General features: G+C 47.0%; 1 protein-coding gene and 1 pseudogene across 1 annotated transcript in view; both read left to right on the forward strand.

The window, feature by feature from the left end:
• Positions 1 to 17,636, forward strand: part of ADAM12 (ADAM metallopeptidase domain 12) — a 360,531-nt gene that overhangs the window by 243,946 nt on the left and 98,949 nt on the right. Inside the window, exons 6-8 of the mRNA XM_010859570.1 lie at positions 515 to 695; positions 8,083 to 8,148; positions 9,269 to 9,340. Coding sequence (XP_010857872.1) covers positions 515 to 695; positions 8,083 to 8,148; positions 9,269 to 9,340 — 319 coding nt within the window. The remainder of the gene's footprint in view (positions 1 to 514; positions 696 to 8,082; positions 8,149 to 9,268; positions 9,341 to 17,636) is intronic.
• On the forward strand, positions 13,068 to 16,618 carry LOC105002736 (annotated as a pseudogene).

Below are 17,636 nucleotides of genomic sequence, written 5' to 3' on the forward strand. Positions count from 1 at the left end.
AATAAGTTTTTTTAAAAAAGCTTAAGTTTATATTCAAACTTATATCAGAATCCTTTCAACTATTTAGGAAATTTTGTTGATCAGAATGAATAATTCAGATGTAGGAATTTTCCTTAAAAAAAAAATAATAAAGATTTCCCTTCGGAATCATGTCTGCTAATTTAGATCTAATTACTCTCTAAGCAGATGAAACATCTTTTGTCTCAACTCTTCTTCCCAGCAATGTATCCTCGAGAAGTAAAAAACAAATGAAAGGCATGAAGACTAAACAGTCTATTCTTTACCATAAAACATTTGAAACAAAAACTTCTCAGACTTGTCTTCCAAAATATTTGCAAAAATAAGTCAATGCAAGCATATGGCACAGAAATGCCCTTTCCAATTCAGACCCAGGATATATAAATAAATTGGTATTTCTTTTTTTATACTCTCTGTCATTAAGAACTGGGTTTTAGCCATAAACAAGAAGCTGCCCTTAAAAGTTACGTAATTTTTCTTCTTTCTTTTTCAACAGGGGACTCATTACATTTGAAAATAACACCTATATTTTGGAGCCAATGAAAAATGCAACCAACAGATACAAACTCTTCCCAGTGGAAAACTTGCCGGGCACCTGGGGATCATGTGGATCAAATACGTCGGGCCTCACTCTGCACGACAGGCTTCCACTGGCCTCCCAGACCCAGACAAGAAGGGTAGGAGGAAACCCCACATTACATCTCTGGAGACGGTGGGGGGCGCGGGGGCTCCAACTAGGGACACCCACCACTAGGCCATCTGGAGAAATTCTACCGTTTGTGTCTGAGGGATGGAGTCAACTACTTTATCTAGAGGTGGCTGATATGAGGTGGGCAGAACATAATCAGACACTGAAAACTCCGTCATTGTATTGCAAACGTCAGGGTCAGACTCACTGACCTGTGCTGGGTAGAGTTGGGCTCAGAGGGCTCAAAATCACCGTTCACTGTCTCTGGTGATAACCTCCTGGGCTTGGCCCAGAAGTCTGCCCCTCCCTTACACCCCTCCGTGGTACACAGGCCTGGACCAGACCCTCTGCACCCTCGGGCAGCCCTCCTTCTACGGGAGGAGAAAGACAATATGGAGGTTTCTCCACAGCCAATCTGTTTTATATTAGGATCTTCTTTAGAATTCGGGAAGAATTCCCTGCCATTGCCCACTCTCCTGCCCTGGGTGAACTAGGGCTTGGTCCAGCAGTGTGGCTGAAAATGTGTGATGTTTACCCCTAGTCCAGATGCCATGGGGCGTCTGGGCATCCTACTTCTCCCCCTAGGTGTCTGCTCTCTGGCCACCCAGCCCTGGGTCTGCTCATCACAGGTCTTCCCTTCTGCGGCAGGGCTGGAGACAGAGGTTGCCCAATGCAGTTAGGAGCGCAATCTGCCTCCGGGCTAAGAGGTCACCGCTGGTGCAGCACCAGGGAACCTCCACCCTGAATGGCTGCCTGACCCTTTTACATCAGTGACCCAGGGGCTCCACAGACCACAACCGAACTCACAAAAAGGAAAAGGGTAGCACCATCTGGCTAGAGGCCCCGAATTCAAAGGAGCACAACCTGATAGGAAGCGATCAGTGATTTACTGATTTCTCATCTCTGTCTTTCCCCTTCCTCTGTCGACAAGAAATCCAGAATCCGTTCATATGATATCACTTGTGCTTACATTTGATAAGCACAACTTATCACTTGACAATTAACACTCTTTGTCTCCCCTGACTTTGACAGGTTTTCAGAGTTCCACTTAACACCCTTCGTCTTACCTGACTTTGAGGGTTATACTGCTTACCACTCAAAGCTTTATGAAAACTGTGCCTCTTTGTATTCCTAATCATTTTTCTCCAAACAGTAAATGTTATCCTAAATGATTTCTCCTTCTTAAAAATTTCCTGTTGGCTGTGGCTAGGTGGTGTTCCACTAACCTGCTCTTAACTGAACCACTTCAGGACTTTTCATTTTAATTTTGCATTCATTCTTTCTGTTCTGATTCTGCCCATGTGACCCAAACTTCCTCTCTTTGTTAATATACTCCCAAGGGTTTCTACAGCTGGTGCTTGCAGCCTCGTTTTTCCTTGTTCTTCCCCATCACCCTGTGTCAGGCACTATGGCTGACCTTGACATTGACTCTCAGCAGAGGAGCGAAGATCTCAACCTCCAGGAATAGGGCTTGACAAGTACCCGCATCACCAGCAGAAGCAGCTCCAGAGAATCTCCCTTCTCCTCCCCCCACCCCTTTTAGAGGGACAGAGTTAAGAGATGGAGTCCCAGAGACCAGCCTCTGTGCTCCCAGGGCATGTTTGCTTTACGTTTCAAAGGCTCTCGCCTTTGATTCCAGACCTCAGATAAGATGGGATGGGACCGTAGCCTTCACAGTCATAAACAAATAGAATATTTGCATTTTGTTTTTGAGGCACCTTGCTTTGAGTACCTCATTGAACATACGTTATCCACCTTGTGAGATGTATAACTTGACAGTTTAAGCAGCACTCGGATATGTTTGCCATTTCATTTAGAAGTGCATGCCTGGTCGGTCCTGCCCAGCCATATTTTAATTCTTTAACTAAGCTTACAACTCCCTAGACCTGTGATCGGCCCAGTAATTTCCAATCATTTTGACTTGTAGAGAGATGGAGAAAACCTGAATAACAATGGTGTTTTGTTAATAATGCATATGGAAGCATAAATGAACCTTTAAATCAAAAGGGGGGACTATTGTTTGCACTTAGACGCGACTCTCAGTGTTTCTGTCTAGAAAATGTTGTGATTGTTTTTACGGAAGGGAACATGTCTTTGACAGAAAGCACATCTGTATCATGAAAACAATACCAAAAATAATTTTCAAATAAGTGGAATATGTGAGAATTGGAATTGTATACGAGACCATTTGGTAAACACGAAAGGAAAGTACTCGAGTTCCGTGCCGCTTGCCTGCCAGACTTAACGCTGCCTTTATCTTATACTCAAAAATCAATGTAACTTCGGCTAACTCCTCTGGTTTATGCACTGCAGCAAATGCATTTGCGTTTTCCTAGCTCTGTTCTGCCCCTACTAAATGTTAACTATTGCAAAGATGGGCTTGCAGGCTGAGATTTTTCTGCAGATGTGTGTGCTTTTCTTCAAGGAGCAGCGGGAATAAATCTGCACTCAGGGTATGCACCGGCTATAATATCAGCTTGAGCTATTGTTTGTCATTTTTACAAGGCTCTCTGTTAGATTTTAGTGAGAACCCAAGTTGCTTCCGGAAGGGTGCCTGCAGCCAGGGGCCTTCCTTGCCAGTTCCATCCTCTGCAGGTTTTTACGCCCAGCCCGCAGAGCCCCGGCCATTCAGCCCTGCTGGGACTTCGCCCTCCCCCTCCACCAGCTGGTCATTCAAAAATGCAAACGAATTTTAACACAAGCCTGAGCAGTCTCTAAGGAAGGTAAAGGCTGTAAATCTGCTACTGGAGCAAATCACAGAATACATCCTGAAGGCAGATGTAAATTATTGTTGAATTATCCTCCCTGGGGATTATCTGTGCTATTGTTCCCCTCCACTAGTATGGATAATTGTGAGTCACATGTAGAAGTCATTGCCTTCTCTAAAAAAGCAATGTGCACTTGGTCTATTGAGTACAAATAGCACAGCCTGTCAGGGAGACCCTGTGGGGTTTCCTCAAACGCCGCCAATCTGAAATGGACCAGGGCTGTTGCTCTAGGTCTTCTAGACAGGCTGCTGTACTGGTTTAATAGAAGCCATGGTAGTGGTGGTCGTGGGGGTGGTATTAACAGCAGAATCGATTATCTGTGAGTGAGTGAAGTCGCTCAGTCATGTCCGACTCTTTGCAACCCCATGGACTGTAGCCTACCAGGCTCCTCTGTCCATGGGATTCTCCAGGCAATAGTCCTGGAGTGGATTGCCATTTTCTTCTCCAGGGGATCTTCCCAACCCAGGGCTTGAACCCCAGTCTCCCGCATTGTAGAAAGATGCCTTACCCTCTGAGCCACCAGGGAATCCACTAGTAATAGTTGAATATCAGGAACTGACCAGAATTGTTGGAAAACTTGTTAATTAGAGCATGCATGTTTAATTTCTCTCTACTGTAACCACATCCCTGATAGCTCAGTTGGTAAAGAATCCACCTGCAATGCAGGAGACTCGGTTCAATTCCTGGTTTGGAAAGATCTGCTGGAGAAGGGATAGGCTACCCACTCCAATATTCTTGGGCTTCCCTGTGGCTCAGCTGGTAAAGAATCTGCCTGCAATGTGGGAGACCTGGGTTCAATCCCTGGGTTGGGAAGATCCCCTGGAGAAGGGAAAGGCTGCCCACTCAAGTATTCTGGCCTGGAAAATGCCATGGGCTATTCAGTCCATGGGGTCTCTAAGAGTTGGACACGACTGAGCGACTTTCACTTTCTTTTCACGATAACCACTCCCACCTCAGTACCTCCTCTAAGAGGCCATACCAAGTGCCCTTACTGCCCTAGTCACTGTTAAATTTTGGTGGATAACATGGCCAGCCCTGCTATTGCTTCCTTAGCCCTGAGCTCTGAGCATCTCTCAGTGAGAACCAAGGTTCCAAAATCTCCAGATGTGGATTCCTATTGAGTCTTGAATAAATTAAAGCTCTAGAAAAATAAATACTAGCTCTCACTTCTGCCACAGGCATTTTGGACTCAAGTTCGATACTTTGAGTTTGTGCCCATTAACATTCAGTACGTCAGACTCAGTCCGTCCTTCCAGCGTTTGTCTCATTTCCTTGTTGGTTCTGCAGCCTATATATTAGCCAGTCCTCCGAGGCTGTATTCCACGCAGATGTGATCCAGGTGCTTCATCCCCATGCAAATCGTTCGTAAGGATGGTAGAGATGACCTTTCACAGCCAAGACCAGGGCTCAGCTCATAAATACTCATTAAGTGGTCTTAGAGCAAGGCATGGAGTCTAGCTTGAGTCAACAATGATCTTTCTTTACAAAGAAGGAGTTAAATCAAACTTTTGAGTCACCGAATTTGCTAAACTTGCCGTCTTTGCATACGGTCCTAGATCCATTGTTATTTTATTGTTGTTGTTGTTTGGTTAAAACATCCAACTTGAATCTGTTTGCCTGGCTCCATCTTTTTACTGCCTCAAACTGTCACAAGTGGTCATCTGCTCCCCCACTTCCACCGTTGTCCCCCTATAATCCATTCTCCTCCCATCAGCCAGGGTGATATGTAAAGAATCTCACCTCCAAGGGAGCCCCACTGCTCTCGGACAGTTAGGTCACCGGTCAGCCTCCTCACTCTGGGCCCTGTCCTCTGTCCCCATCCTTGGCCGCATCTCACCCATGCCCTGCCCTCGCTCACTAGACAATAGCCATCCTGCTTGCTGCTACAACCCAAGCTCTCCCAGCCTTAGGACTTGTGTTCTTATCAGGTTATTTCAGGGGTCTGGCCTGTAGGAAGAGAGAGTTGCATTGAGAATTTATTGCCCCCCTAATCTCAGCTTGTTTTTTCGGACTCAAGTTGAGTTCTCAGAGCCAGAGTTCTTATTATGAAAATGTGTGGGGGCCATTCTTCCCGAGACCTTGACTGTGACAACTTTGAGAGGCCAGGGAACAGCTTCCCACTTGAGCAAGACTCAAAGAATGCCTCCAACCTTGGAGCAGAAATGGTTGGGCCATTCTCAGAGGCTCATGTTCTCACCTGTTTGGGGAAGGGTGTTTGTTTCCTCAATCTCCCCCCGACCCAAATGAAAATTGCATCAAGCAACCAGTTTCAATGTTTCTCTGATTCAAAATCAAACACTTTGAATATGATTTTTTAACTGGATAGCCCAGATAGGTGGGAATCATGTGGAGGTAATTTAAGCCTCTCTGTGTGTGCAGCTGGTGGAAAAGGAACCTCTGCAGCCATGAACCGGCCACTCCCCTGTGGCTTTTTATTATTATGTGGTTAGGCGTCTCTCTGAGCTTGCAATTCTCTGCATTCATGAGAAAATGTGGACTTCTCTGAAAACTGCAGAGACAGGAAAATTGGGCTCTTGTGTTTGTTTTCATTATCTGGAATTGTGTATTTTCTAAATGATGATCCAAGGCCATTTGGAACTGTCCCCTGGCCATTCATTTCACCCCTTTGCAGTCAGAAAGGTGTAAACATCTAAGCAACCAGGGCTCTCTCCATGAGTTTTTCGATGGGAGGTTAATTTATTTTTCCTTTAATAGAGCTGTATTTTCTTCTGTAAGATGAGTCTGTGAATGGTAAATCAGGGAATTATGGGGGGCAGAGGCTTCTGCCTTCCACCCCTCGGGAAGGAGGAACCACTTTAAGATGGCATCTCATTTTGTGTAGACCAGAGGGCACCACCGGGGCTGGTCATTTTCCCTTTGTGAGTAGGTTGGTCCCCATGAAACATGCCTACAACATATAGTTACTAAACTGAACTTTTTTCCTTGTAATGTTGTTAAAGTATGAGAAATCATAGCTTTCATGGTGCTTTACTCTTCCTCCCTCCAAAAGGTTTCCAGATTTCTTTGAAGTGAAAGTGTCAGTCGCTCAGTCGTGTCCAGCTCTTTGTGACCCCATGCACTGTAGCCCTCCAGGCACCTCTGTCCATGGGATTCTCCAGGCAATAGCACTGGAGTGGGTTGCCATGCCCTCCTCCAGGAGATCTTACCGACCCAAGGGCAAACCTGGGTCTCCTGCGTTGGCAGGCAGATTCTTTACCATCTGAGTCACCAGGGAAGCCCTGAGATTTCTTTAGAGATATCAAAATTCATGAATCAGCATAGCTGGGCAGCAAGGAGGAACACTGCTATGATACAAACACATTTTTCTTGTAAAAATCTGTTTGGAAGGCCCTGCACCGATGGGGATTTGTTTTGTAAAAGATGTTTCCCTCAGGATTATGTGACTGGAAAGCTGATTCAGACCAGGCCTTGATCATTTTTGCTTTTGTCTGAAAGCCTGGTTGTAACATGCAAGTTTTCAAGGTTAAGCAGAGTGTAGTTAACTCGTAAAGCAGCGATATCAGTTATGGGGAGCCAGACCTGTTCAACCCCCATTTCCTCTGACTCCATTTTATTGCAAAAACAGAAGGCTTTATTTTTTGCTTTTAAAGTTGGCTTTTTGAGACCACCCTCCATGAATTCTCTTTTTTTTTTCCTCTCCGAAAAATGCCTTTGGGATTCTCCCAGTAATTCATGGAAGAGTGTGAGTGTTTTTTGAGGAAACGTGATTAAAATGTCACCCACTTCAGAGGCTGCCTTTAATGGGGAGGGAGTTCGTGCTTGGGCCGTCTGCCTCTTCTTCAGCCCTACCCCTTGATAAACAAGGTCTTTATTCTTCTCGACTATTGCAGTCTTACCAAATCGCTTTTCTCTAGTCACATATTTCAGCCTTTTTTTTTTTTCTTGAAAATGTTTCTTTCTGTTCTGTTTCTTTTGTTCCTTTCTGGTTTTCCTCCTAATACCTCCTTCTCGCCTGGCTCAGTTGTTCCCCATTTTTCCTTTGCATCTAACCAGATTTTTCAACCATCAGCCACAAGAAATCAGCCTTCTGGCCTAGACTATGCAGTTTTCCCCCAGAAGGGCAGTTCCAGCTTAAAATACATTCTCCTCTGATTTTGTGACGTGAGCAAAGCTTTTCTCCTCTGCTTTTCTCACATCACAAAACTGGACCACAAAGGCAAAGGGAACACCCGTGAAACCCTGAATCCCAGCGATTTCTACAGTGGTCTTGACATGTGCTACATCCAGCCTGAGATGCACGGCCATGGGCTTCTGCCCCAGAGTTGCCTGTTTATGTGTGTGTGTTTGTTTAATGGTGATTTCAACTCATTCTGATCCTAAAATCAGTGATCCAGCGCAAAGGTTAGATTCCTTTTTAGGGACTTCCCTGATGGGAATGGAAACTGATGGCTCATGTTGAGATGGTTTTACAGAAGTCGTTGGGGTCAGAGGTGAACTCCTAGGTGGAACAGAGGTGTGGGAGCCAGTGTAGTTGGTAGGGGCGGGGTGTCCCTTTAGTTCCGATGCTTCTGTCGAGAGATGCTGACAGTGTTCTGAAAGCCCCAGAGAGACCATCAGGGAAATTAAATCCACGTTTACTTTTGGCAGCAAAAAAGAGAGACCCTCAAGATGACCAAGTACGTAGAGCTTGTCATCGTCGCCGATAACCGAGAGGTAAGAACTGTCTGAAATTTCTTGGTTGATTTAAAAAAACAACAACAACAACAACAACCACCACAGGGAAAAGAAAATGTTTAGCAAATTATTACATGCTTTAATTAACCTCATTTTCTATGAGGCCTTAAGAGCATTGTGAACAACCCATGGGGAAAAGTGGCTCCCTGATCTTACAAGGTATAAAACATTAAAAATGTATCTGCTATTACAAAATATTAGCAAGGGCTGCAGAAAAAAAATATTAGCAAGGACTATAGAGCTGCCATAGCAGCTAAGCTCTCCAAACAGGGAGAATTATTTGTGGGAAATAGCAGATGGTTTTAGAATGTATTCTAAAACACTTTGGGGGAAAATTTAGTTTAAAAAATTTCCAATATGTTCTAAACAAAATGAATGAATGAATGAAGGCTATAGAAACAGCAGAAAAATCCTACCTTCTGAAATACGGCTTTATCCCGTGCTAGTTTTTTTCTTTAAATTAATTTTTAATTAGCTCTTTTTTTTTTTTAGATTATCTTTTCTGTGTTCATTTCTTGCCACTACTACTTATCATGAATTAGGTGACATTTTCTCCCAAGCTGGCTCAACACATATGAATGAAACAGATTTGACAATTTCTCAGGAAACTGTTCCCAGTCTGGAAGGTCAGATTAGAGAGGAGAAGGGGGAATTTATTAACTTTTATCCATTCTCTCTATTGTTTGACTTGCTGCCATGAGCTTCTATTACTTTCACTCTTTAATTTTTAAAAACAAATATAAAAGAAATTTCGGAGGAAGTTCAAATCAAGTCGATGATATGAAGAATGGCTTTGGGCTGCTTTCTGGTTGTCTGTTTTCTCTTTGCCAAAACATGTCACTGCCTCCATCATTTATGAGGCTGGAAAAAATCACAAAAGTTACTGTCTTATGAGCACTTGGCTTGGGTGAATTTCAGGGAGTTTCAGAAAGTCCCTGGACAGGGAAATTACTCGGCAGAATGGGAGCTCACTTCACCATAAACCAGGGAGGGCCCTAGGGGGTTGCAAAGCCCAAGACTTCACATTTCCAGGAGCCGAGAAGATGAGATTTGATTGATGGTCTTACCGTTATTAATGCTGACATTTAAAATTATTAAGTTTCAGAGGCAAGGAAAAGATCTGGAAAAAGTCAAGCAGCGATTAATAGAGATCGCTAATCACGTTGACAAGGTAAGTTCTTTGGGGGTAATTAAATCACTCACATAGTGTAAACGTTTGGGAATGAGGTGGAGGGAATGAAACACAGCCCATCTGACTTCAGAAGGCCAGCTTCTGCCTCTGGTACCCAACTTTCCCTTCCTTTGAAGACCCCCAGGGCTTGGAGTAGCTGCATGAGATGCCCCCATGCTGTCTGGACCACGGTGGCCTTGGGATCCATCTCCTCCCATCCTGGTCTCCCCGGCTGGATCCTGAACCAGATGGCACATGTGACCCTATTGAAAGTGCTCAGCAGGCCTCTCCCCAGGCCTCCCTGGGCAGGTCCCACAGCCGCCTGAGGGTCGGCTCTCATCAATAAGGGACCTATGGGCTTCACAGTCCTGGGATGCAGCAGTTGGCTTTTGGCTCAATCTGCTGCTGGAAAATTCTTCACCATGAACTCAGGAGGGAGCTCACCTTTGCAAAGGTGACTTCAGAGTTGGACGAGATCCTGAAAGTCTGGTCTGGCCCAGGTGTATTTGCTCACCAACGCTCCTTCCACGAGCTGTTCACGAGGTGAAACCACGTGCGCCAGCCGCCTTCGGCAACACACTCTGAGAGAGCGTCAGCTCATTGGCGCTAAGGGCTTTCAGCCCAGAGCCGCTGGAGTTGCCCAGAAGCTTTCAAAGGCCTTGCTTTCAAAGGAGGGGTGTGGGCTGGACATCAGGCTTCGTAGGCTCCCAGGTGGTTCTCATGTGCTACGTGGCTGGCAGCCCCTGTCTGAACATGAACATTATTCTCAGCAGTAAGTCTGTCTCCTGCCTCTGAGCACAGTGGGAACCAGAAAGCGGCCCCGGCTCATTGCTGAAGCTCTCCTGGCGGGGATTCTCTGAAATGCTCACAGTTTACAGATAGCAGTTTGAAGATGCTTCACAGTAGCTGTGTTTCCAAGCGATCTTATTATATTCAAATTGACTTTTCAAAGTTTTCTGAAAAGATGAAAGCAAAAGCCCTTCTAGAAATCCAACTCCATTCTATGAGGCCTTATGGGCAGAACCGAGCACTGTGCATTAGGAATCCAGAATGCATCAGATGGGGTCCATCTGCTCAGGGAGATCACAGCTTTGTAGGGAAGCAGACCCATAAGCCACTTGGTGTGGTCTGGCGTGATGGGAACTGGGTGGATGCTGTCAATCAAGTGCTGTGGGGTGCAGAAGAGAACCGCTTACATCTTCCTGGAGGTCAGGGAGGCTTCGCAGCAAGGCGATTTTGAAGAGTACTGTTTCACCAGGAGCCCTCAACTGGCTTGCTCCCCATGCATCTGGACATGCGAGTAACTCTGTCTACCTAAGCGGTAGGGGGTGTGTATGCACACAAGCACAGGCGTGAGTGTGTGTGTGTGTGCGTGTGTCAGATGGATGTATCTGCATGCACAGTTAGGGCAGGAGGAGATGAAGCTGCAGGGGATTCACTGGTCAGAGCCCTGGGTGCTCTGTGAAGCCATCTCGACTCTACTGGGATTTTATTCTGCTGTCAGTGGAAATCCAGGAGAATGTTTTTAAGCAGAGCAGATGAACAGGGTCACACACTGGTGCCTGCACTTAGAGTGGAGGATGGAGTCACTAGAGTCAAAGAGGGCTGGTGGGCTTCTGTTGTATAGAAATCGTGAAGATCTGACCTGGGTCTGGGGAAGTAGGGATTTGGAGACACTTGAAGGAGGGGTGCCTAATAAGTATACTGAGAAATTTCTACATGCCAGGGTCTCAGTGCTTTGCAGACACCTCCAGGTAGACACCAGTATTCCCATTTTTATAGCAGAGGAAGCTGAAGTTTGCAGAGGCTGGTTAAGTAATCAGCACATGTTCGAGCAGCATTAAAAGGCAGGACCAGGGGTGAGCCTGGTCTCTATGACGCCCCCTCTGCGGGAGTTTTTGGCCTTGTCTCTACCCACTTTCTGTGGATCCCAGCCTGCCCTGACCAAGCAGAAGCAGAGGCTGAGAAGAGCTGGGGTCCAAATGAGCACAAGTTTGTGATGAGAGGTGGATGAGGCTTTGTGCCCAAAGAAGCAAGAACAGGGGTCTCCTGGGGTACCCTGAGCGGTTGGAGGTAAGGGCGTGGTGCTCAGAGAGTGGCTGTGGCTGGAAGGAACTTTCTGAAACCAGGAAGAACACAGATGGCTGTTGGCATCCTGGGATCATAGGATAATACCATCCGCATCCACATGAACTTTTAGGCAGGTCAGATTCCCAGGCAGCCCATGCTTGCGGATATATTTTGAATAACTCATTTTTGAAAATTTACTTGATCCCCAAGTAAAGTGGATGTAGGAGAATTTCTGTAGATGGCCAGTCCTTCTGGCAGGGAGGGAAGGATGGATCCCAAAGGTTATGCCAGAGACCATAGGAGTCAGAACTCTCCACCATGACCCATCCATCTTGGGTGGCCCTGCACAGACTGACTCACAACTTCACACTTGGGCCACCTGATGTGAAGAGCCGACTCACTGGAAAAGACCCTGCTGCTGGGAATGATTGAGGGCAAGAGGAGAAGAGGATGGCAGACGATGAGAGGGTTGGATAACATCACTGACTCAGTGGACGTGAGTTTGAGCAAACTCCAGGAGACAGTGAAGGACAGGGAAGCCTGGCATGCTCTGCAATCCATGGGGTTGCAAAGAGTTGGCCACAACTTAGGGACTGAACAACAATAGGAGTCAGGCCTGGCTCTGGCCCGGCCTGGGCATTAGAGTCCCCTCTCAAGGTTTGTTTGTTTATGTGAATGTGTGTCTGTATCTTTGCTTTCAAAATGCTGATTCCAAGTCTCAGTCCAGGGACTCTGGTTTGATTGGCCTGGGTGGGGCCGCGGGTGAGTCCATTCCAGACGTCTCCAATGAGGCAGGACCAAGAAACAAAGAATTCAAGAACTTCTTAAGCCTTGGAAGTAAACAGAAACCATGAACAATATTAAACTTGAGCCAGTAATTGCTGAAATCCTGTTTTAAAGTGATATGCTTGGTCTTCCGTGTTTGTGTTTCTTTATATATTATTCTGTATTATTTCTTGCTTCAGTTTGCAGAAGCAGGAATGAGCAACTAGGGGGTTGTTAATAACCTGCCCTGGTATTTAGAAAACCACATATCTGAGAAAAGTCCTGACAGACTCAGGGGCGTTAACCAGCACGCCTGTTCTTGTGTTTCTAGCAAGCAGAGAGCTGAATGACTGAGCAAACATATGTGTCCGTCCCCAGCAGACCCTGAAGACCCACGGGGTAACCCAGGCTCCATCGGATGCTCTGTGCACCCAAGTCTGCTAACTGATGGGCTCTGGGCTGTAGCGAGTGTTCCAAATGTAGTTTTGCAACTACAAGTGGGAGCATCTTGGCTTAAAAAAACAATGACTGTTCCAGTGGCAACTTCCTCATTTGCAGAAATCTTGGCTCCTCTTAGCTATTCTTAAGTAATAACTACTTGGCTGGCTGTGTTGGCTCAAAGGGAAGAGGGGAAGGACGTCCCAGACCGAGAGTCCGAGAAGTGATTTAGGGACAGAGGTGACATTCAGAACAACTCAGGCAGTTCCCCTGAGTTGGAACGCAGAAAACGTGTCTGGTGCTCGAACTGGCAGGCACAACCCTTACCTGGGAAGGAAGACGTTCCCCAGGCCGCAGTTACACCGCAGGGCGGGACCAGTGGGCTGTGTGGCTGCCAGATGATGTCATCGCCCCCCTTGCCTCTTCCTCCTGTCTGTCCTACTTCTTTCTCATGATGACGTTAGCACCAACGGCCTGTCCGTGCCGGCTGCGCCTCTGTGCCCCACTTCTGAAGGACTGGCTCATCTTGCATGCATTTATCTTCAGGTATTTTCCCCCTAGTGTGAGTCCTCGTCCCCGCCCCTCCCAGGCCAGTTGCCCGCAGGATGCACGTCCCTGTGGTGGAGCCCAGCGCACCGCCCTGTAATCCTACCCATGTGTTCTCAGATCCACTTCTCGAAAGCCTTCTTGGAGCCGTCAAGTCCAGCATCCCCTGAACTTCCTGTCTGCACCCTTCTGGGCAGTTCAGTGGATTCGATTTTCCTGTAATAATGGCTAGGAGTCCCCTGCCTCGAGCGTCTGGCTGACCCCTGAGCATTTGAGAGTCAAGGTCAAGGGTATCCTAAACCTTGTTCTTGGTGCCAGTGCCAAGTTGAGCCTGCAGCCAGAGCCAAGCAGGTGCTTGTCGTTGCAGGGTTAACGGGTGAATCGATTTAGCTGGTCTTGGACCATGGCCACATACATCCTGGGATTCACAGGCCAGACAGGCAACTGCTACACTCTACATGTGCTTCTTGCTGGGCCTGTGGTCACAGTGGATCATCTTGGAAGGGAATCTGAGCACTCTCCTTTACCTGGCTGGGTTACTGAGCGGTGTTTAAAACCTGGGCACCAGCCTGCCTGTGTTTAAACTCCAGCTATGCCAGTCACGGCTGGAGTAGTTCACCTCCTCCACGTCTCAACACCTTGACAGTAACATGGAAACAACAATAGTTCTTAACTCACAGAGTGCTGTGAGGTCTAGGAGAGCACATGGGAAGTTTTTGGCACCATGCCTAGGGCGTAGGGAATGCTCATAAGTGTTAGCTCTGGCCATTGTTATTAGGAAGAACCAATGGGAAGCCACCCGCAGTCTGGGAAGTTCATCCCAACAGGCAGCCAAGGGATTCTGTGTGAAGACACGATGTAAGTTCAGCATGTGTGACAGTTCACCGGTAGCACCAGTTTTAGAGAGAAGGGGCTCTATTATATGCTTCTAGATACGGAATTTGTTCAAAGGATGTAATTTGAGGGGACTAATAGCTGGAACATTTTTTGGCATTTTCCTTCTTTGGGATTGGAATGAAAACTGACCTTTTCTAGTCCTGTGACCACTGCTGAGCTTTCCAAATTTGCTGACATATTGAGTGCAGCGCTTTAACAGCATCATCTTTTTAGAATTTAAATTGATGCTTTTGATTTGTTGGTGCTGGAGAAGACTCTTAAGAGTTCCTTTGACAGCAAGATCAAACCAGTCAATCCTAAAGGAAATCAGTCCTGAATATTCATTAGAAGGACTGATGCTGAAGCTGAAGCTCCAGTGCTTTGGCCACCTGATTTGAAGAGCCGACTTGCTGGAAAAGACCCTGACGCTGGGAAAGATTGAAAGCAAAAGGAGAAGGGGGCGGCAGAAGATGAGGTGGTCAGACATCATCACTGACTCAGTGGACATGAATTTGAGCAAACTCTGGGAAACGGTGGAGGATAGGGAGGCCTGGAATGCTGCAGTCCATGGGGTCTCAAAGAGGGAGACAAGTGACTGACCAGCAACAACAATAGATGAAAACTGCAACCCATCATTACTATGAAAAGATCCCGAGTAGTCAGCCCCAAAGCTAACTCTGAGAAACAATGACAGCTGGACCTTGACAGCCCTTAGTGACCACTTCCATATGCCACTCTCCAGAGGCAAGCAAAGTGTCCCCTGCACGGATGACAACCCTGCAGCCCACACGGGCACGTGACCCTGAGGATGTCTCATAGCAGGCTGGTGTGGACATGGGTGACTGGATGGCCTGTGTTTCTGCCTTCTGATCTCTGTTTCATTTGTCTGTAATGCAGCTGAAAGTGTAAGCTCTCCAGCAAAGTGCAGCAGCCAGGCACACATGTGCAGAGTTCCCAAGGAGGCCAGGAACTTAATTTTTCCCGGGAAGCCTGGGCTGGGAGCTTGCAAGTGGATACCACAAGCCAAGCAACTCTTGATTAAAAACAAGCTGTTGGGCAGCATTTGGGTCGTATAATTGTCTCATTAACTTATTAATGTAATGCCCATAATTGTTATCTGCTTGAAACCAAGTTGGACCGCTGCGATCCGTTTATACTCTGTGATGTAGTTTGTGCTTCAGCCACATTCTTCTGCTAACCTAATGCTCACCAGATGACTGGTGGGGAGGAGGGATGAAGATCAGCAAGGGAAAAGATGAGCCTGCCTCTCACGGGTCAGAACCTTGGGTCAGCACTCATCCTCGTGGAGTTTATGGCCCTTGAGCTCAGCACGTTGGAATGGGGCTTAACTATCAGATGTGGTGCTTCTGTGTTTTTTGTTCCTTATTGGCTCAGAGGCTTCCAGCAACTGACAATAGGACCTGCTCCTATCTGGAGCTTAACTTCAACTGCCGTCACCAGCCACCTCTTTCTCCTTGGCTACCTGGAGTACAGCCAGCCAGGCGATTCCCATGTCCTGACCCCCTGGACCGCCGAGCACAGAGCCACCTCTGTGTCTGGGTGATTCTCAGAGGAGTGGCAAGGTACTTGTGGACCATGGGAAGTTCTTACCTTTTCCAACTGCTGTGTGGGCTGACTCTTTGAGACCCCAGGGACTATAGCCAGCCAGGCTCCTCTGTCCATGGAATTCTCCAGGCCAGAATACTGGAGTGGGCAGCCTTTCCCTTCTCCAGGGGATCTTCCCAACCCAGGGATCGAACCCAGGTCTCCCTCATTGCAGGCAGATTCTTTACCAGCTGAGCCACAAGGGAAGCCCAAGAACACTGGAGTGGGTAACCTAACCTTTCTCCAGCAGATCTTCCTGACCCAGGAGTAGAACCAGAATCTCCAGCATTGCAGGTGGGTTCTTTACCAACTGAGCTATTAGGGAAGCCCACTTTCTACAAGGTCATTCCTAAAAGCAAGTTCGTCTTGGTGAAGTTTGACACCCAGTCCCCCTAGGGTGAGAGGCAGGATGAGTTCAAGCGTCTGGCTGAAAACTCAGCTTCCGGCGATGATCTCCTGGTGGCAGAGGTGGGGATCTCAGATTATGGTGAGAAGGGCTGAATATGGAGCTAAGCGAGCAATACAAGCTGGACAAAGGGAACTACCCAGTCTTCTACCTCTTACCTCTTCTTGGATGGGGACATTGAGAACCCAATCCTGTATAGTGGGGCAGTTAAGGTTGGAGCCATCCAGCACTGGCTGAAGGGACATGGGCTCTACCTAGGAATGCCTGGTTGCCTGCCTGCATATGACACCTTTGCTGGGGAGTTCATCGGAGCCCACCAGTCCCTCTTGAAGCAGGAGCAGGACAACCGATCAGTGTGAAGGAGACCAACAGGAAGCAGCCTAAGTGGTACCTTAAGATCATGGGAAAGATTGTGGACCAAGGAGAGGATTTCCCAGCATCAGAGATGATCCGGATCACCAACCTGTTTGAGAAGAACAAGACGAGCGATGGGAAGAAAGAACTCCAGAAGAGCTTCAACATTTTGACTGCCTTCCATAAGAAGGCAGGGGAAGAAGGAGCTTGAGAAGGCAACCAGGCTTTTCCAGGGTATGGTGGGGTGGGGAGGGTTAAGTTACCTTCTGGCTGTGAAACCTCCTGGGATACAAGGAAGTGGTAGGAAAAGTGGCATGAGAAACGCTGGGCTGGAAGAAGCACAAGCTGGAATCAAGACTGCTGGGAGAAATATCAATAACCTCAGATATGCAGATGACACCACCCTTATGGCAGAAAGTGAAGAAGAATTAAAGAGCCTCTTGATGAAAGTGAAAGAGGAAAGTGAAAAAGTTGGCTTAAAACTCAACATTCAGAAAACGAAGATCATGGCATCTGGTCCCATCACTTCATGGCAAATAGATGGGGAAACAGTAGAAATAGTGTCAGACTTTATTTTTTTTAGGCCCCAAAATCACTGCAGATGGTGATTGCAGCCATGAAATTAAAAGATGCTTACTCCTTGGAAGGAAAGTTATGACCAACCTAGATAACATATTTGGAGAAGGCAATGGCACCCCACTCCAGTACTCTTGCCTGGAAAATTCCATGGATGGAGGAGCCTGGTGGGCTGCAGTCCATGGGGTCGCTAAGAGTCAGGCATGACTGAACGACTTCACTTTCACTTTTCACTTCCATGCATTGGAGAAGGAAATGGCAACCCACTCCAGTATTCTTGCCTGGAGAATCCCAGGGACAGAGGAGCCTGGTGGGCTGCCGTCTATGGGGTCACACAGAGTCGGACACGACTGAAATGACTTAGCAGCAGCAGATAACATATTAAAAAGCAGAGACATTACTTTGCCAACAAAGGTCCGTCTAGTCAAGGCTATGGTTTTTCCAGTGGTCATGTATGGATGTGAGAGTTGGACTATAAAGAAAGCTGAGCGCCAAAGAATTGATGCTTTTGAACTGTGGTGTTGAAGAAGACTCTTGAGAGTCCCTTGGACTGCAAGGAGATCCAACCAGTCCATTCTAAAGGAGATCAGTCCTGGGTGTTCATTGGAAGGACTGATGCTAAAGCTGAAACTCCAGTACTTTGGCCACCTCATGTGAAGA

Source organism: Bison bison, unplaced genomic scaffold (genome assembly GCF_000754665.1).
Source record: "Bison bison bison isolate TAMUID 2011002044 unplaced genomic scaffold, Bison_UMD1.0 scf7180017864456, whole genome shotgun sequence".
Taxonomy (NCBI): Eukaryota; Metazoa; Chordata; class Mammalia; order Artiodactyla; family Bovidae; genus Bison; species Bison bison.